Raw genomic sequence first — 20,624 nt, forward strand, 5'->3', positions numbered from 1 at the left:
CACACTCACCTGGGAGGGAGAGCAAGAGGAAAGGGGTGGAGGTGGAGGTGGTGATAGAGGAAAAAAGGGAGACGGAGGAATGAAGGACAATGGGGAAGGTTCAGTTCCAGGGCAGGCTTACTTACATTGATACAGTTAAAATTGGCTGAAATTTAGTTTCAAAGCATGCTGTTACAGCCGCACTTGGCAAAGACCAAAAAACACATTCACCTGAGATGTCATAAATGGATTCGGACCCTAGTGATGGTGGGGGGAGGGGAGTGTTAGTTACATATCACAATATATTATATCGATATTTCTACCTGCGCCAAAACACAGGTATTTTTTTATCCTATAGCTTGTTTTCATCTTTTTAAATAGTGATCTAACATGTTTTCAGCACTGACTGATCAAAATGAGATTTTTCATGCTCTCTCTTCTATCTGCAGCAGTTGTATAGGGTGGGCTGCACCAACATGGATTAACTCTTAAACTGGCTTAAATCAAGATTTATCATTTAATCTTGTTGCACAGTTTTTCAACCTAGTTTTAAATGAATCATAATTACATTTAATCCTAAACTAATTTGGACTTTTTAAAACAATATCAAATGTAATGTTACTCCATTGTTTTAAAAATAAATGTTAAACTTAGTTTAAGGATTAAATCAAAACTACCACAGGAGAAGGTTTAAGTTAATCAAATGTCAGTGTATGTGCTTTATTTTCAGTAAGATACAAACATGATAAAAAATTGTATCACTCAACTAGCTGGCTCACTCTTTGACTGTGGCAGGTAGTCTAGCTGCTATGAGCTTTGGGCCAGTAACCCGAGCCGACTAGATGAGAAAATCTGTCTGCGCCCTTGAGCAAGGCACTTAAACCCGCATTGCTTCTGTAAGTCGCTCTGGATAAGAACGTCACCTAAATGACTAAAGTGTCAAATGTAAATGTTAAAAATGTATTTAATCATTAGCCTGAAGTGAAAACTCACTGTGCTTGCTAGCTAACACACTAGCAATGACCCGTGCTGGGTTGTTTCTGTAGAAATAGAATTTGAACATATTGCTATAGTAAATCCATTATAACACGGGTCACTGGTCATTGGGTACGTTCGTAAATTCACTCTGGCTATCTGGTATCTTTTTTTGTGTTTTTATTAGGATCCCCATTAGCTGTTGCTAAAGCAGCAGCTACTCTTCCTGGGGTTCACACAAAACATGACACAATACAGAATGACATAATGCAGAACATCATTAGACAAGAACAGCTCAAGGACAGAACTACATACATTTTTAATAAGGCACATGCAGCCTAAATATCAATGCATACACACAAACTATCTAGGTCAAATATGGGCGAGGCGTTGTGCCGGGAGATGTTTCTTTCTGTTTTTTGAAACTAGGTTTGCTGTTTATTTGAGCGCTATGAGATGGAAGTTCCATGCAATAAGGGCTCTATAATACTGTATTTTTTTCTTGGATTTGGGGACTATGAAAAGACCACTGGTGGTGTGTGTGTCAGAGCTGTGTGTAAGTTGACTATGCAAACAATTTGGGATTTTCAACACATTAATGTTTCTTATAAAAATAAGTGATTCAGTCAGTCTCTCAACTCTTAGCCAAGAGAGACTGACATGCATAGTATTTTTATCAGCCCTCTGATTACAATTAAGAGCAAAAATGTGCCCCTCTGTTCTGGGCCAGCTGCAGCTTAACTACATATTTCCTTGTAGCACTGGACCACACGACTGGACAATAATCAAGATTAGACCTAACTAAAGCCTGCAGAACTTGCTTTTTGGAGTGTGGTGTCAAAAAAGCAGAGCATCTCTTTATTACGGCCAGACCTCTCCCCATCTTTACAACCATTGAATCTATATGTTTTGACCATGACAGTTTACAATCTAAGGTAACGCGAAGTAATTTAGCCTCTTCAACTTGTTCAACAGCCACACCATTCATTACCAGATTGAGCTGTGGTCTAGCACCTTAAGGAATGATTTGTACCAAATACAATGCTCCTAGTTTTAGAGATGTTCAGGACCAGTTTATTACTGGCCACCCATTCCAAAACAGACCAACTCAGACTACAAGGGTTTCAATGACTTCATTAGCTGTAGCTGCTGATGCGTATATGGTATCATCATCATCATACATGGACACACATGCTATGTTTAAAGCCAGTGGCAGGTCATTGGTAAAAATATTAGAGGGCCTAGAGCTGCCCTGCGGAAACAGAGCACTTGTCTGATTGTGCCAGAGCACAGAATAACTGATGAATTTACAGACTCAACACCCGTTGAATATAGCCGGTGTCTGTAAACGTGGGCAAAAAGCATAATTAAATATTTGCCAGCAGCACAGTCGCCAACGCTTTAGATAACAACATGAAAACAGCCTAACCAGCTCTGTTAGGGTGAGTAAAATGGTCAGAGGTGCTCTCATTTGTGTCTGGAAGTAGCTAGCAAGCTAGCCAACATTAGCCAGTTACCTTGGGTGCTTGAGTGCCGTTGTGAGGTCAGAACGCTCGGATCAACCCTACTCCTCGGCCAGAGCATCCAGTGTGTGCTCTGGATGCTCCGAGAGTGAAACGCTCTGAATTTATGATTGCCCAGAGTGCATACTCTGGCACTCCAGATTGGATTTCTGATTGCCCAGAGTGCATACCCTGGCACTTCTGATTGCCCAGAGTGCATACCCTGGCACTCCAGATTGGATTTCTGATTGCCCAGAGTGCATACTCTGGCACTCCAGATTGGATTTCTGATTGCCCAGAGTGCATACCCTGGCACTCCAGATTGGATTTCTGATTGCCCAGAGTGCATACCCTGGCACTCCAGATTGGATTTCTGATTGCCCAGAGTGCATACTCTGGCACTCCAGATTGGCTTTCTGATTGCCCAGAGTGCATACTCTGGCACTCCAGATTGGCTTTCTGATTGCCCAGAGTGCATACTCTGGCACTCCAGATTGGCTTTCTGATTGCCCAGAGTGCATACTCTGGCACTCCAGATTGGCTTTCTGATTGCCCAGAGTGCATACTCTGGCACTCCAGATTGGATTTCTGATTGCCCAGAGTGCATACTCTGGCACTCCAGATTGGATTTATGAACACTCCTGTAGTTTAGTGATCTATTCATCTAGTCTTTAAAAAGTAAATGGTGCAAAACATCAGTTTAATTATAAACCTAGTTACAAACTCTAGATTAGGTCTAATCTAGGATTAAATCATGAGTGAGCATTATGTTTATATATATATACACACACTGCTCAAAAAAATAAAGGGAACACTAAAATAACACATCCTATATCTGAATGAATGAAATATTCTTATTAAATACTTTTTTCTTTACATAGTTGATTGTGCTGACAACAAAATCACACAAAAATGATCAATGGAAATCAAATGTATCTACCCATGGATGTCTGGATTTGGAGTCACACTCAAAATTAAAGTGGAAAACCACACTACAGGCTGATCCAACTTTGATGTAATGTCCTTAAAACAAGTCAAAATGAGGCTCAGTAGTGTGTGTGTGGCCTCCACGTGACTGTATGACCTCCCTACAACGCCTGGGCATGCTCTTGATGAGGTGGCAGATGGTCTCCTGAGGGACCTCCCAGACCTGGACTAAAGCATCCGCCAACTCCTGGACAGTCTGTGGTGCAACGTGGCGTTGGTGGATGGAGCGAGACATGATGTGCTCAATTGGATTCAGGTCTGGGGAACGGGCGGGCCAGTCCATAGTCTTCCTCTTGCAGGAACTGCTGACACGCTTCAGCCACATGAGGTCTAGCATCGTCTTTCATTAGGAGGAACCCAGGGCCAACCGCACCAGCATATGGTCTTACAAGGGGTCTGAGGATCTCATCTCGGTACCTAATGGCAGTCAGGCTACCTCTGGCGAGCAGATGGAGGGCTGTGCGGCCCCCCAAAGAAATGCCACCCCACACCATGACTGACCCACCGCCAAACCGGTCATGCTGGAGGATGTTGCAGGCAGCAGAACGTTCTCCACGGCGTCTCCAGACTCAGTGTGAACCTGCTTTCATCTGTGAAGAGGACAGGGCGCCAGTAGCGAATTTGCCAAATGCCAAACGTCCTGCACGGTGTTGGGCTGTAAGCACAACCCCCAACTGTGGATGTCGGGCCCTCATACCACCCTCATGGAGTCTGTTTCTGACCGTTTGAGCAGACACATGCACATTTGTGGCCTGCTGGAGGTCATTTTGCAGGGCTCTGGCAGTGCTCCTCCTGCTCCTCCTTGCACAAAGGAGGAGGTAGCGGTCCTGCTGCTGGGTTGTTGCCCTCCTACGGCCTCCTCCACGTCTCCTGATGTACTGGCCTGTCTCCTGGTAGCGCCTCCATGCTCTGGACACTATGCTGACAGACACAGCAAACCTTCTTGCCACAGCTCGCATTGATGGTCCATCCTTGATTAACTGCACTACCTGAGCCACTTGGAGTCCACAACCCACACGTCTCATGCTACCACTAGAGTGAAAGCACTGCCAGCATTCAAAAGTGACAAACATCAGCCAGGAAGCATAGGAACTGAGAAGTGGTCTGTGGTCACCACCTGCAGAACCACTCCTTTATTGGGGGTGTCTTGCTAATTGCCTATAATTTCCACCTGTTGTCTATTCCATTTGCACAACAGCATGTGAAATGTATTGTCAATCAGTGTTGCTTCCTAAGTGGACAGTTTGATTTCACAGAAGTGTGATTGACTTGGAGTTACATTGTGTTGTTTAAGTGTTCCTTTTATTTTTTTGAGCCGTGTATATCGTGAGAATCACAATACTTATCAGCACCTAAGTGTTGTGAATGTCCCTGGCAATTTCCAGCCTTATCTGACCCTAGATTACTTTTTAAAAATTATATATATTTTTATATATATCTTCAACGACATGCAACTGGAAAAATAACTGGTTTAGTTCTCCGGGCTTAGAGGTCCACTCATAGATGCCATTGCATTCAGAATCAAACTCACAAAGCAGTGCTTGTGCTTTTCAGCTAGTGCTAGCTGCTCCCTCAGTCTCCCATTTATTTTTTCCACAGGAGTTAGCCTATCTCTTCTCTCTCATTATCTGGTCACTGAGTGACTTAACCATCTGTGACACTGAATCGGTGCCTTCTCATTAGGTCCTAGCCTACAGCTGGGATCCAATACTCTACATCCACCAATGCACTGGCGGCAGTCAACCTCTTTACCCTTGACCATTGTTGCAGGCTGAGTGCTTCTCTGCCTGCCCACTAATCTCTTCCATTGTTTTGTTTTCTGCATTTGTTTGAGATGTTAAACCTTACAGCGTCTTGTCCTACTCAGTTCTGACCCTGCACTAATGTCAAGCCTTGTGGCCATTGAGGGTTAATGAAAGGTGAAACAAATGGTTGGTGGGAACTGTCAGGTGCATTGGAAGCCAACTTTTGGCACATAATAGCCCCTTCCAATCCCTGATTTCCCTGACGATTTTTAAGGGGAGGTCGAAAACCGTAGAGTGGCCCTTGCCAGGTGGCTGTGCTTGCCAGGTGGCTGTGCTTGTCTGTTTGGCAGCAGCGCTTGCCAGTGGCTTTGGGATGCTGTGCGTCTTTGCCAGCTCTGTGCTTAATGTATCAGAGACAAAGCTCCCGGAGTGTCGTAGAGTGCCCTGGCTCTGCCCTCGTCCCGGTCTTGGCTCTGCCCTCGTCCCGGTCTTGGCTCTGCCCTCGTCCCGGTCTTGGCTCTGCCCTCGTCCCGGTCTGGGCTCTGCCCTCGTCCCGGTCTTGGCCCTGCCTACTGTGGTCCTCCCAGGTTATATAATGGTGTGCTCTCTCTATCGATTGTCACCTTGGATATTTTTAGCAAGGTCTGCTCCCATCCCTACCGTTCAATACGGTCTCCTATTGAGCAAAATGCATACACCGACACACTAGTATAGAGTTACCTAGCGTGATACAGACAGATGGATTCCTTGTAATCCATGGCGATAACATGCGCCATACAAAATGAATAACTAGTAAACCATGATTGATTCATCAGTTGATGAAGTGATGACTCTGCGTAACACTAACAGTCGCACGGAAACACTCCAAGACGCTCCTTCAGTCATTTAAGTATGTCCTGTATAAACGTGTATATACTGTGATGAATTGTTCAGTAACTACCAAAGCACTCACACACTTCTGTGGAATCATACTTTTAAAATAGTACACTTAAACACTCCTCCTAAGTGTTCTAAATACAACATGCACCCTTCCAACTTTTGCCAGCAGAGAGAAGAACAGGCCCCAAACTTTATTCCTCCTGCTGTGTGTACTGTACGACAGTTTGCCATTATGCAATGGCCTCAGAGAGCGCTAGCATGCCAAACATTATTGAACTCCTGGTCTGATTTCTGAAAGCAGTAATACACTGAAAGATGGACCGGGTCAGTTGCCAGGGTCAGTCTATTAGATGGGACATATTTGTCCTTTATAGAAACTGGTTGTCACTGCAATGAATGTCTCTCCTAACCTACTCCGTGTGCCCTTGTTGACTTCACTCAGTGAGATACAGTAGATCTGTGCCAAGCCACCTGGCTAAAATACATATGTATTATGTTAGAAATGACATTTAGCTTACAGTTTGACGATCAAAGGGAATTACTTCTCAGCCCTTGAACTTTAACCTCACCGTTTCAGCAGTATCTGTTGAAGATGTTTGGTTTCTGATTGGTGAAAAAAAGCCTATATTAAACTGTTGTACTTTGTCTTTATTTGACCACCATTTAACAAACTTCTTCTCTGTCTGCTCCTCTCCTTTCCCCTGTCAACCTCGCTTCTCTCTTTTTGCCCTCCTTTACTCTTCATTTCCTTCTGTCTCCTTCCCACTCTCTCCGCTCTCCACCCCTTCCTCCATCTAGCTGTGGAGGTGAAGACAACTCTCCCCTCGGGGATGCAGAGCCCTGTGGGCGGCAGTGAGCAGGGTGTTGGAGGTGGTCCCGTGGACCTGAGGACTGATCCCAGGCTGGGACCCCTGGGCGGAGGAGTGGACCCAGCCATGAGGGAGCAGCAACTGCAGCATGAACTGCTGCTCCTCAAGCAGCAGCAGGAGCTTCAGAAACAGCTTCTCTTCGCTGAGTTCCAGAAGCAGCATGAGGTGCTGACACGTCAGCATGAGGTTCAGCTGCAGGAGCACCTGAAGGTAACGGGGATCCGCTTTAGGAAAGCTGGTGGGTGGGGGAGAAGAGGTGGGGTTAGAAACTTCTTTAGCGCCACGCCACTGGACCGGTCAGTTTCAGGGAGTCAGTTTGAGCTTCATTTGACATCCCCTCTCTCTGGCTTTCCTTCCCCCTGGCGTCCCTGCAGCAGCAGCAGGAGATCCTGGCGGCCAAGCGGCAGCAGGAGCTGGAGCAGAAGAGGAAGCTGGAGCAGCAGAGGCATGAGGAGCTGGAGAAACAGAGGCTGGAGCAGCAGCTCCTCATGCTACGCAACAAGGAGAAGGGCAAAGAGAGTGAGTAGTACACAGAAGTCACACACTGAGCAGTATATATCTGGTGTATGAGGAGAAGCTTTCAGGAAGTGAAAACAGATGACATATCTACTGTATATTTCAATCACACTTTTACTTAGTGATACAGTGCTGCTGTTATTGCTCTAGTTTCGAGCAATAGATCCTCCTATCCTCTAGATCCTCCTACTCCATAGCTGTTGGTCTTTGTTAGCGTTATAATAGCTTTGTGTTGTGATGGTTTGTTCCGGAAGGTGCCATTGCCAGTACGGAGGTGAAGCTGAAGCTCCAGGAGTTCCTCCTGAACAAAAAAGAGCCTGGCACACCTGGCGGACTAAACCATTCCTTCCCCCAGAAATGCTGGTGAGCCTAACCATCAACATCTAATTTGAGTTCTGAGGCTGGCTAACGTTAGCTGGCAGATTGGCCAAGAGCCATGGAAGTTACTGGTTAATGAATATGGAGGAAGGGCTATACCTTTGCTAGGAATCTTAGAGCTCCTACACTGATGCATTGACCCGGAGTGAACTGTTAAAAATACTTAACTCCAGAGAGTGGTATGTCTTGTTTACCTTCCTCAGTGGGTGTCATGCCAAATGGATAGAGGTTTTAATCTAGTCAGCGAATGTCTTGTCTACACCACAAGTAGTATCAACTGATTCTGCTATCTTACCTGTTATGGCTTCATCAGGGGGGCCCACCACACCTCTCTGGACCCCAACTCCCCCCCTCAGAGTAACACTCTGGGAATGCCGCCCTCCTACAAACTGCCCCCACTACTGGGGTCCTACGAGGGCAGGGACGATTTCCCTCTCCGGAAAACTGGTGAGTGGATGCACTGTGTGTGTGGTTGCATGTCTGCATTACTTTGAAGCACCTACCTGTGTGTGTGTGTGCATTTAGTGTTTCTCCTTTTCTGGTATGAGTCAGAATGAGTCACTGCAGCGGTGTTTGTGAAGACTGGTGGGCAATAGCTACATACATACACACTCACTCACTCATGTAGATAATTAAGCCCACCCACAGACAAGCCGATGGGGTGGTTCACTAAATGGAGATTGGAGGCTTTCCAATGAACGTGTTTTAGTCCAACAGTAAACTTAATCTGGGTCTGAGAAACTGACCCATGACACATGCTTAAATATATGCTTGCTGTGTCTATATCCTGAAGGATCCCATGTATCTAATTATATTGCTTGTTGTTTGGTATTGTTTCCATAGACTTGTTAGCTCGTGCTTACTGGGACTTATGACCAGTGGAAAGCACCGCTATTGGATGCTAATTAAATTAAACCCGGGGCTTTTGCTTAATTGCCCCGATTCCTTTTTTTTTCCCCCCTCCTCCATATTGGTTCATTTGGATCCCCATTAGCTTTTGCAAAAGCAGCAGGTATTCTTCCTGGGGTCCAATCTCTGCTTTATTTACTTCCATTAGTCTAATTTGGTCTGTTCATTGCATCAACAATGGGCTGAAAAAGCAGTTGCGTGAAGGAGGGGTTAGTTGCAAATGGACATTTATTTCAGTCATAGTGTCCCTAGTCAATAAGATATATAAATATCCTCATTTGGAGCTGTCCATAGTACTTTTGGATATGAGCTGTTTGTTTATGGTTTCTGTTTGTCTTTTTGATTTTAAACTCACTACTTTCTCGCTCTCCTGTCGCTTTCTCGCTCGCTCGCTCTCCTGTCGCTTTCTCGCTCGCTCGCTCTCCTGTCGCTTTCTCGCTCGCTCTCCTGTCCTGCTCGCTCGCTTCTCCTGTCTTTCTCGCTCGCTCGCTCTCCTGTCGCTCGCTCGCTCTCGCTTTCTCGCTTCTCTCCTGTCGCTTTCTCGCTCGCTCGCTCTCCTGTCGCTTTCTCGCTCGCTCGCTCTCCTGCCGCTTTCTCGCTCGCTCGCTCTCCTGTCGCTTTCTCGCTCGCTCGCTCTCCTGTCGCTTTCTCGCTCGCTCGCTCTCCTGTCGCTTTCTCGCTCGCTCGCTCTCCTGTCGCTTTCTCGCTCGCTCGCTCTCCTGTCGCTTTCTCGCTCGCTCGCTCTCCTGTCGCTTTCTCGCTGCTCGCTCCTGTCGCTTTCGCTCTCTCTCCTGTCGCTTTCTGCTCGCTCGCTCTCTCTCCTGTCGCTTTCTTCTCGCTCTCTCTCCTGTCGCTCGCTCGCTCTCCGCTCGCTCTCGCTCGCTCGCTCTCTCTCCTGTCGCTTTCTCGCTCGCTCGCTCTCTCTCCTGTCGCTTTCTCGCTCGCTCGCTCTCTCTCCTGTCGCTTTCTCGCTCGCTCGCTCTCTCTCCTGTCGCTTTCTCGCTCGCTCGCTCTCTCTCCTGTCGCTTTCTCGCTCGCTCTCTCTCCTGTCGCTTTCTCCGCTCGCTCTCTCTCCTGTCGCTTTCGCTCGCTCTCTCTCCTGTCGCTTGCTCGCTCGCTCGCTCTCTCTCCTGTCGCTTGCTCGCTCGCTCGCTCTCTCTCCTGTCGCTTTCTCGCCGCCGCTCTCTCTCCTGTCGCTTTCTGCGCGCTCGCTCTCTCTCCTGACGCTTTCTCGCTCGCTCTCTCTCCTGTCGCTTTCTCGCTCGCTCTCTCTCTCTGTCGCTTGCTCGCTCGCTCGCTCGCTCGCTCTCTCTCCTGTCGCTTTCTCGCTCGCTCTCCTGTCGCTTTCTCGCTCGCTCTCCTGTCGCTTTCTCGCTCGCTCTCCTGTCGCTTTCTCGCTCGCTCTCCTGTCGCTTTCTCGCTCGCTCTCCTGTCGCTTTCTCGCTCGCTCTCCTGTCGCTTTCTCGCTCGCTCTCCTGTCGCTTTCTCGCTCGCTCTCCTGTCGCTTTCTCGCTCGCTCTCCTGTCGCTTGCTCGCTTTCTCTCTCGCTCGCTCTCCTGTCGCTTTCTCGCTCGCTCGCTCTCCTGTCGCTTGCTCGCTTTCTCGCTCGCTCGCTCTCCTGTCGCTTTCTCGCTCGCTCGCTCTCCTGTCGCTTTCTCGCTCGCTCTCCTGTCGCTTTCTCGCTCGCTCGCTCTCTCTCCTGTCGCTTTCTCGCTCGCTCGCTCTCTCTCCTGTCGCTTTCTCGCTCGCTCGCTCTCTCTCCTGTCGCTTTCTCGCTCGCTCGCTCTCTCTCCTGTCGCTTTCTCACTCGCTCTCTCTCTCTCTGTCGCTTTCTCGCTCGCTCGCTCTCTCCTGTCGCTTTCTCTCCTGTCGCTTTCTCCTCGCTCGCTCTCTCTCCTGTCGCTTTCTCGCGCTCTCCTGTCGCTTTCTCGCTCGCTCGCTCTCCTGTCGCTTTCTCGCTCGCTCGCTCGCTCTCCTGTCGCTTTCTCGCTCGCTCGCTCTCCTGTCGCTTTCTCGCTCGCTCTCGCTCTCCTGTCGCTTTCTCGCTCGCTCGCTCGCTCTCCTGTCGCTTTCTCGCTCGCTCGCTCGCTCTCCTGTCGCTTTCTCGCTCGCTCGCTCGCTCTCCTGTCGCTTTCTCGCTCGCTCGCTCTCCTGTCGCTCTCCTGTCGCTCGCTCTCTCGCTCGCTCTCCTGTCGCTCGCTCTCTCGCTCGCTCTCCTGTCGCTCGCTCTCTCGCTCGCTCTCCTGTCGCTCGCTCTCTCGCTTGCTCTCCTGTCGCTCTCTCTCTCGCTCGCTCTCCTGTCGCTCTCTCTCTCGCTCGCTCTCCTGTCGCTCTCTCTCTCGCTCGCTCTCCTGTCGCTCTCTCTCTCGCTCGCTCTCCTGTCGCTTTCTCTCTCGCTCGCTCTCCTGTCGCTCGCTCGCTCTCCTGTCGCTCTCCGCTCGCTCGCTCTCCTGTTGCTCTCCTATCGCTCCTGTCGCTCGCCTATCGCTCTCTCTCGCCTATTGCTCTCCTATCTCTCGCTCGCTCTCCTATCTCTCGCTCGCTCTCCTATCCCTCGCTCTCTCGCCTATTGCTCTCCTATCTCTCGCTCGCTCTCCTATCCCTCGCTCTCTCGCCTATTGCTCTCCTATCTCTCTCCGACAGCCTCCGAGCCCAATTTGAAGGTGCGTTCGCGGTTAAAACAGAAGGTAGCTGAGAGGCGGAGCAGTCCTCTGCTGAGGAGGAAGGACGGGACAGTGATAAGCACCTTCAAAAAGAGAGCCATCGAGATCTCTGGTGAGAGCACGCACACACCATGCATTTACACTCTCATCCATCATGCATTTACATACTCGCATACAAATACATTGTACACCCTTCAACTGGAATTCCACACCCTGTGCCATTTCATAGTTGTAAACCAACCCCAGTGAGAAGCATCCAGTTGGGTGAACCATAAACCATCTAAAGTCACACCCTACTTAACATAAAACAGTCATTTCAACACTGGCCTGATGGTAAAAGTAGACATCCGGAGGGGCCACGGCACTCTACAACTCAAGCTAATTTCCCAGAAGGACCTAGTTACATAACCCACTTAGTCAGGTTGGCTATATACACATGCCACACAGTGCCTTTCCAGACCTAGTACTGGAGCTAGCTACCGTATGTTAGGTTTAAGGGCTTGCCCTATTAGCCGTTTCCATGTCACGTGCAACTACTATGTAAACATAGGAGATCCTATAAATGCTGGTTGTTCTCGAGACCACAACAGAAGCTATGCTTATAGAGGCTTTTGATTTAACTCTCCCGTTTCATCTGCTAATGAAAGCAGAAGCTTTTCTGGGACTAAATATAGGTGCTTATTGGAGACAAACAAAAATAGCAGGGACTATAGGGTAGGGTGTGGATTAATACATAAGGCTTGAATAGGACAAAAGGGGATGGGTTTGGGGGGGGTTAGCTGGCAGTGGAGCAGGGAGAAAGAGAACAGGGTTTTTGGGAACGTTCGGATTGGGACTAAAAATGTTGGCCTCTTGAAAGAGTCAAAGTAGAAGTCCTTTTTCCATGTATATGTTACCAATGATAGTCTATTATGTTTCTACCTTTCTGTATACTCATAGAAAACAGCCTGATTTAACCTAGACTTTTCTCTTCACACATTTGTAGAGTTTGATGCAAGCTTGGAGAAAAGCTGTATCACACAGGGGTTTTGGCAGTGGTGTCTGTCTGCCTGGGATGCTGGGTTGGTTCTGTCTCTGAGTGGCCTGTTCCATTGTCATTGCAGTGTCCTCCATGTGCAGCAGTGCCCCTGGCTCCGGGCCCAGCTCGCCCAACAGCTCCAACAGCGCCATCGCGGAGAACGGCTCCAGCGGATCTGTCCCAAACATCCACGCAGAGGTAAGAGAGGGGAGGGCTGTGGGAGGAATTCTACCTTCTATGGAACTTAATAACCCCTGAAATGTGTGTTGCTGTTTCTGTGTTGATGCATTTTTATAACACACCATGCAAAATCCATAACCTACTGCTTGGACAAAAGCTACCAGGGACCAACGGAGTGCATGTTTTATAAAATGTCTCATCACATTAGAAGCATTAGTATAAAAAGTGTTGCAAGACCGAGAGATTCAAATGGAACCCATTCTGATTGGGTAAGGGGTTACCTAGTCAATTGTACAACTGAATGCCTTCAACTGAAATGTGTCTTCCCCATTTAACCCAACCCCTCTGAATCAGAGTGATGGGGGGTTGCCTTAATCGACATCCACGTCTTCGGTGCCCAGAGAACAGTGGGATAACTGCCTAGCTCAGGGGCTGAACAACAGATTTTTACCTTGTCAGCTCGGGGATTCGATCCAGCAACCTTTCGGTTACTGGCTGAACTCTCTAACCACTAGGCTACCTGGTGGTTTGGTTTAGTTTTTATCAACCCTGCTGTTAGTTATAGATCAAATGCAATGGGGACTTATGAGGAGTGTTACATGACTAGGTAGACTGTGTTCTTTAGGGCTAATAGTAGCTTATTCTTTATGCGTGTATGGTCATTGTGCTTGGCTGAATTGTAAACTAGGGCGAGAGGATAGTGGCTGACTGCAGTGAGTAAGGCCTGAAAATAAGCTTGGGTAGACTAGGGGGGGCGGAAGGTTGGTCTGATGCACACTGAGCATCAAGTGGTCCCAGGAACATCTTAACCTTGAGGGAGAGAAAGCGAGAGAGATGAGAAGGGGGATGTAGGAGGGAGAGCGAGCTAGCCATAGTGTTATGAATGACTGCGATCCTCCATTTTGATAATAAAACCTGATCCATTGTTCATCATGTAAGATAAATATAGGCCTAGCTGCCTTAGCTATTTCATTGCAGAACATACTGTAAGTTCCCTGATCAGAACTACCAGTTCTTGTCCCTGGGACTTGAGTTTTTTTCCTGGTAGTCAGGCTACTTACAGAACAGCTGTAGCTGGAACACTAAAGCCCTCAGGTACTCGGTCTTACTCTCCATGTCTACCTCTTCAAATATCTGTTTTAGAAGACCTGTGTTTTAATGGATAAATGTCTTTATTTGGTCGAACAAATCATTGAATTGTGTGTGTGTGTGTTCACACAGGATTGATGATTTGAACTCAAATGAGCATTTTGTCCTCTCATTCAGACAGCTCTCTCAACATTCAATTTACAGCCATCTTCCCCCTGCCATTTTATAACACCCAAAAATACTTCCTCTCTCTTCTCTCCAAAAGTAGGGCAACAAAAATAAAAAGCATTCGTCAATCTCTGAGACCATTTAATTTCCCTGAAAATACTTGATTACTGCCATTTCTCTTGAAGCGGAGAAAGTCGACCACTGATGACATAACAAGTGCCTTGTTAGCCTGCTGTGTGCAACTTTCCAAAATAGCCACCCCCATCAAGAACGTTATTGCGTCATCGCCGCCCCAGCAGATCCGGGCTGATAAATGGTCAGACGCACACAGAAAGGAGAGCGTGACATTGTTTTAACAACAAATAGGGCAGTTTGCCATGGATCAACACCTTGTTTGGGATGCATGGTGACTTTCTTAAAAACCTATTTTCCCTGTTTTTAAATAGTGTTTCTGTTGAGTTAGTCTTCCCCCGATAACGTCATTATCAGTGAGAACCTGTGAAAAAGGCTGACACCCACCGGGGGGAGCTGAAAAAGAGACGTGCCCTTGTGAGAAAAAGTCGAGGCAGGGAGAAATATGGCTGTGTCCGAATACCCATATTGCATTCTAAATAGTATGCTTTTTGTATTGTGCTTTAAAATCTAGGATGTAATAATCATTTAGGCTTTTCATAGAGTAAAAATCGCTGCACACTATTGAGGAAGAGACTCGTCTTTTTGCACGTGTGTTTGACAACAGCTGATAATCAGAATATGTTCTACTAAATTGAACGGCTGGCAGGGGAACAAGGGTGATCGGACATTTGATGATGCCTTCTCATAATGCGGGTGATTCCTCGATCCACCTCTACGCAGACGACACCATTCTGTAAACATCTGGCCCTTCTTTGGACACTGTATTAACAAACCTCCAGACGAGCTTCAACGCCATACAACTCTCCTTCCGTGGCCTCCAACTGCTCTTAAATGCTAGTAAAACTAAATGCATGCTCTTCAACCGATCGCTGCCCGCACCCTCCCTCCCGACTTGCATCACTACTCTGGACGGTTCTGACTTAGGTATTTGTACTTGTCCACATATTCTATGTGTCTGGCTAGACTGTAAACTCTCCTTCCAGACTCATATTAAACATCTCCAATCCAAAATGAAATCTAGAACCGGCTTCCTATTTCGCAACAAAGCCTTCTATCACAGTGCCATCCGTTTTGGCACCAAAGCCCCATATACCACCAACCACTGCCACCTGTATGCCACATTCGTCACCAGACCCACTAGCTCCAGGTCATCTATAAGTCTCTGCCAGGTAAAGCCCCGCCTTATCTCAGCTCACTGGTCACCATAGCAGCACCCACTCTTAGCACGCGCTCCAGCAGGTATATCTCACTGGTCATCCCCAAAGCCAACACCTCCTTTGGCCGCCTTTCCTTCCAGTTCTCTGCTTCCAATGACTCCAGTTGGAGACTTATATCTCCCTCACTAACTTTAAGCATCAGCTATCTGAGCAGCTTACCGATCGCTGCAGCTGTACACAGCCCATCTGTAAGTAGGCCATCCAATCTACCTACCTCATCCACACATTGTTTTTATTAACTTTTTTTTTGCTCTTTTGCACATCAGTATTTCTACTTGCACATCAGTATTTCTACTTGCACATCAGTATTTCTACTTGCACATCAGTATTTCTACTTGCACATCATCATCTGCACATCTCACGCCATTGTTTAATTGCAAAATTGTAATTACTTTGTTACTATGGCCTATTTATTGCCTTACCTCCTTACGCCATTTGCACACACTGTATATAGACTTTTCTATTGTGTTATTGACTGTTTGTTTATCCCATGTGTAACTGTGTTTGTCACACTGCTTTGCTTTATCTTGGCCAGGTCGCAGTTGTAAATGAGAACTTGTTCTCAACAGGCCTACCTGGTTAAATAAAGGTGAAATTAAAAATAAAATGGATGATTAGTATGTTGATATTCGTTGCTTACGTCATACGTTTTTACTAAACGGTACATTCTAAAGAGTATGTAGTGCTATTAGTACACAGTAAGTATTTTTATTAAGTAGTAGGCAAGACCGATTTCGGACACAGCCGAAAGAGTTTCTGTACAGTGTTAGCCAGGTGCAGTCGAAATGGCAAGTAAGAAAAGGTACTAGCTAGCACACCTGCACAAACATCAAATAACAGCCGTTTGTTCAAAGGGAACTGGAAGCCTCGGCGGCATTTGGAGAGAAATGTTGTGCAAGCTGAAAGAATGAGTCACACTATGGTTAGAGCTCCTGTCCTGTCTGTTTATACTGCAGAGGGTCAGATAGAACACAAGATGGATTCCTTTCTTCCTCTCTCTAGTTGTTGCTAGGGTAGATTAAATATACATGCACTGATGGGATGTTTTAGTGAGCTGGAAATCTTCACTCTCCCTCTCTGGAAAATACCTCCGCTGTTTCTCTTGCTCGCTCGCTCCTCTCTCTTGCTCGCTCGCTCCTCTCTCTTGCTCGCTCGCTCCTCTCTCTTGCTCGCGCTCGCTCCTCTCTCTTGCTCGCTCGCTCCTCTCTCTCGCTCGCTCCTCTCTCTCTTGCTCCTCTCGCTCCTCTCTCTTGCTCGCTCGCTCCTCTCTCTTGCTCGCTCGCTCCTCTCTCTTGCTCGCTCGCTCCTCTCTCTTGCTCGCTCGCTCCTCTCTCTTGCTCGCTCGCTCCTCTCTCTTGCTCGCTCGCTCCTCTCTCTTGCTCGCTCGCTCCTCTCTCTTGCTCGCTCGCTCCTCTCTCTTGCTCGCTCGCTCCTCTCTCTTGCTCGCTCGCTCTCTCTCTCTCTTGCTCGCTCGCTCCTCTCTCTCGCTCGCTCCTCTCTCTCGCTCGCTCCTCTCTCTCGCTCGCTCGCTCCTCTCTCTCGCTCGCTCCTCTCTCTTGCTCGCTCGCTCCTCTCTCTCGCTCGCTCCTCTCCTCTCTCTTCTCTCGCTCCTCTCTCTTGCTCGCTCGCTCCTCTCTCTTGCTCGCTCCGCTCTCTCTTGCTCGCTCCTCTCTCTCTCTCTCTCTCGCTCTCTCTCCTCTCTTTCTCTTCTCGCTCGCTCCTCTCTCTCTCTTGCTCGCTCCTCCTCTCTTTCTCTTGCTCCTCTCTCTCGCTCTCTTTCTCTTGCTCCGCTCGCTCCTCTTTCTCTTGCTCGCTCGCTCCTCTCTTTCTCTTCTCTCGCTCGCTCCTCTCTCGCTCTTGCTCTCTCGCTCGCTCCTCTCTCTCGCTCGCTCCTCTCTCTCTCGCTCCTCTTGCTCGCTCGCTCCTCTCTTTCTCTTGCTCGCTCCTCTCTTTCTCGCTCGCTCCTCTCTTTCTCGCTCGCTCCTCTCTTTCTCGCTCGCTCCTCTCTTTCTCTTTCTCGCTCGCTCCTCTCTTTCTCTTGCTCGCTCCTCTCTTTCTCTTGCTCGCTCGCTCCTCTCTTTCTCTTGCTCGCTCGCTCCTCTCTTTCTCTTGCTCGCTCGCTCCTCTCTTTCTCTTGCTCGCTCGCTCCTCTCTTTCTCTTGCTCGCTCGCTCCTCTCTTTCTCTTGCTCGCTCCTCCTTGCTCTTTCTCTTGCTCGCTCGCTCCTCTCTTTCTCTTGCTCGCCTCTTGCTCCTCTCTTTCTCTTGCTCGCTCGCTCCTCTCTTTCTCTTCTCTTGCTCGCTCCTCTCTCTTGCTCGCTCGCTCCTCTCTCTTGCTCGCTCGCTCCTCTCTCTTGCTCGCTCGCTCCTCTCTCTTGCTCGCTCGCTCCTCTCTCTTGCTCGCTCGCTCCTCTCTCTTGCTCGCTCGCTCCTCTCTTTCTCTTGCTCGCTCGCTCCTCTCTTTCTCTTGCTCGCTCGCTCCTCTCTTTCTCTTGCTCGCTCGCTCCTCTCTTTCTCTTGCTCGCTCGCTCCTCTCTTTCTCTTGCTCGCTCGCTCCTCTCTTGCTCGCTCGCTCCTCTCTTGCTCGCTCGCTCCTCTCTTGCTCGCTCGCTCCTCTCTCTTGCTCGCTCGCTCCTCTCTCTTGCTCGCTCGCTCCTCTCTCTTGCTCGCTCGCTCCTCTCTCTTGCTCGCTCGCTCCTCTCTCTTGCTCGCTCGCTCCTCTCTCTTGCTCGCTCGCTCCTCTCTCTTGCTCGCTCGCTCCTCTCTCTTGCTCGCTCGCTCCTCTCTCTTGCTCGCTCGCTCCTCTCTCTTGCTCGCTCGCTCCTCTCTCTTGCTCGCTCGCTCCTCTCTCTTGCTCGCTCGCTCCTCTCTCTTGCTCGCTCGCTCCTCTCTCTTGCTTGCGCTCGCTCCTCTCTCTTGCTCGCTCGCTCCTCTCTCTTGCTCGCTCGCTCCTCTCTCTTGCTCGCTCGCTCCTCTCTCTTGCTCGCTCGCTCCTCTCTCTTGCTCGCTCGCTCCTCTCTCTTGCTCGCTCGCTCCTCTCTCTTGCCTCTTGCTCGCTCCTCTCTCTTGCTCGCTCCTCTCTCTTCTCTCTTGCTCGCTCCTCTCTCTTCTCTCTTGCTCGCTCGCTCGCTCCTCTCTCTTGCTCGCTCGCTCCTCTCTCTTGCTTGCTCGCTCTCTCTCTTGCTCGCTCGCTCCTCTCTCTTGCTCGCTCGCTCTTCTCTCTTGCTCGCTCGCTCCTCTCTTGCTCGCTCGCTCCTCTCTCTTGCTCGCTCCTCTCTCGCCCTTGCTCGCTCCTCTCCTCTCTTCCCCCCCTTGCTCCTCTCGCTCCTCTCTCTCGCTTCTTGCTCGCTCCTCTCTCTCGCCCTTGCTCGCTCCTCTCTCTTGCTCGCTCGCTCCTCTCCTCTCTTCCCCCCTTGCTCCTCTCTCGCTTCTTGCTCGCTCCTCTCTCTTGCTCGCTCCTCTCTCTCGCCCTTGCTCGCTCCTCTCTCTTGCTCGCTCCTCTCTCTCGCCCTTGCTCGCTCCTCTCTCTTGCTCGCTCCTCTCTCTCGCCCTTGCTCGCGCCTCTCTCTTGCTCGCTCCTCTCTCTCGCCCTTGCTCGCTCCTCTCTCTCGCTCGCTCCTCTCTCTCCCGCCCTCTCACACGCTCTCTTGCTCGCTCCTCTCTCTTGCTCGCTCCTCTCTCTCGCCCTTGCTCGCTCCTCTCTCTTGCTCGCTCGCTCCTCTCCTCTCTTCCCCCCTTGCTCCTCTCTCGCTTCTTGCTCGCTCCTCTCTCTTGCTCGCTCCTCTCTCTCGCCCTTGCTCGCTCCTCTCTCTTGCTCGCTCCTCTCTCTCGCCCTTGCTCGCTCCTCTCTCTTGCTCGCTCCTCTCTCTCGCCCTTGCTCGCGCCTCTCTCTTGCTCGCTCCTCTCTCTCGCCCTTGCTCGCTCCTCTCTCTCGCTCGCTCCTCTCTCTCCCGCCCTCTCACACGCTCTCTTTCACGCTCTCTCTCTCGCCCTCTCACACGCTCTCTCTAAACCACTTTTTCCTCCCTCTTTTCTGTGCAGCAGCTGCGGTCCCTCCACCAGACCCTTAACGCTGATGGGACAGTCAGTCCGCTGAGCCTCTACACGTCCCCCTCGCTGCCTAACATCTCCCTGGGCCTGCCAGCCAACTCTCACCTCACCGTGAGTACTCTACCGAAACTCTGAACACTAGAAACTAGGGATGGGCATGAGTACTCGAACAGACGCCATCTTTAACCAGAAATCAAAAGGTTGTCTTGAAGACAACATTAATTTGCTTTGACTCTAGTGTTCCATTTGTACATGTGCATTTGCGGGGCACAACAAAAAGAAAACCAAGCTAAGCATCACACAGTTCTTCTCCCTAAATTCCCTTTCCCCTCCTTGTCTCACTCACTCAGTTGTGTTCCGACCGCTCCCTCTATACACACACACACAAGCTCCCGTTAGGCATTTGTTTCTGTAGGCCTATTAAAAACCTATCTAACTGATGGGATACACAAGCTTCATTCCTTGCCAAATGACGACAGTTTTATCACAAATTCTTAATGGACTGCTGGGCTGAAGTAGGGAAATATGTTCCAACAACGAGCGCTGCAGTTTTGGAAAGATTGTGTCCTGTCTATTTTCCACTTCTGCTACTTTGTGAATGGCATTTAGAATTGGTTAGCCTAGGCTATATCCGCCCTAAACATTTATCAGAATCATTACGCCTAGGCCTACTCACCAAACAGATGTCATGGTCGTAATTCATCCCCATGCAGTATTCAATATGGAATTGTTCATCCATTTGGAAAATTCCAAAGAACAGGCAGAATAAACAAAATTGAACGTCTGTATATGGAAAATGTTTTGGTTTGTAACCCGGAAAAAATGATTTCACCTCGTCGCCAAATTGAGCCCCGTTTTTAAAGGATCACTCTGAGAATGACTGTTCCAGACGTGAGATCACTTTGTACCGGAAACTTTTTCATTTGGAAAAATATTCTGTTCTATATTATTTAGTTTTTTTTTTTTTTTTTACAATAAAATATGTCTCTTGATTGTGATAAGAGTTTGGGAAATAAGAGCAATTTGCCTGCTGAAATAACAAAACAAAGCTATGCCATTGCACAGCCATAGGCTTCTACAAGCCCCACTGTTGAGGTTGCTTTCTGAAGATTGTGTTCCACAATATAATATCAATAATTGATTGAAACCGTAATATCAACTAACTTTAAATAGCAAAAAATAATATATGTGTCTCTCTCAGCAAAAAAAGAAATGTCCCTTTTTCAGAACCCTGTCTTTCAAAGATGATTCTTAAAAATCCAAATAACTTGACAGATCTTCATTGTAAAGGGTTTGAACACTGTGTCCCATGCTTGTTCAATGAATCGTAAACAATTAATCAACATGCACCTGTGGAACGGTCATTA

General features: G+C 48.6%; 1 protein-coding gene across 4 annotated transcripts in view; it reads left to right on the plus strand.

The window, feature by feature from the left end:
• LOC115110403 (histone deacetylase 5-like) overlaps positions 1–20,624 on the plus strand; it is a 91,212-nt gene that overhangs the window by 50,733 nt on the left and 19,855 nt on the right. For all 4 annotated transcript variants that reach the window (XM_065010156.1, XM_065010154.1, XM_029636017.2 and 1 more), the window contains 7 exons: positions 6,866–7,146; positions 7,311–7,455; positions 7,707–7,815; positions 8,144–8,277; positions 11,383–11,514; positions 12,506–12,618; positions 19,249–19,368. In XM_065010156.1, coding sequence (XP_064866228.1) covers positions 6,898–7,146; positions 7,311–7,455; positions 7,707–7,815; positions 8,144–8,277; positions 11,383–11,514; positions 12,506–12,618; positions 19,249–19,368 — 1,002 coding nt within the window. In that variant the 5' untranslated portion in view covers positions 6,866–6,897. The remainder of the gene's footprint in view (positions 1–6,865; positions 7,147–7,310; positions 7,456–7,706; positions 7,816–8,143; positions 8,278–11,382; positions 11,515–12,505; positions 12,619–19,248; positions 19,369–20,624) is intronic.

Source organism: Oncorhynchus nerka, linkage group LG26, assembly GCF_034236695.1.
Source record: "Oncorhynchus nerka isolate Pitt River linkage group LG26, Oner_Uvic_2.0, whole genome shotgun sequence".
NCBI classification, from domain to species: Eukaryota; Metazoa; Chordata; class Actinopteri; order Salmoniformes; family Salmonidae; genus Oncorhynchus; species Oncorhynchus nerka.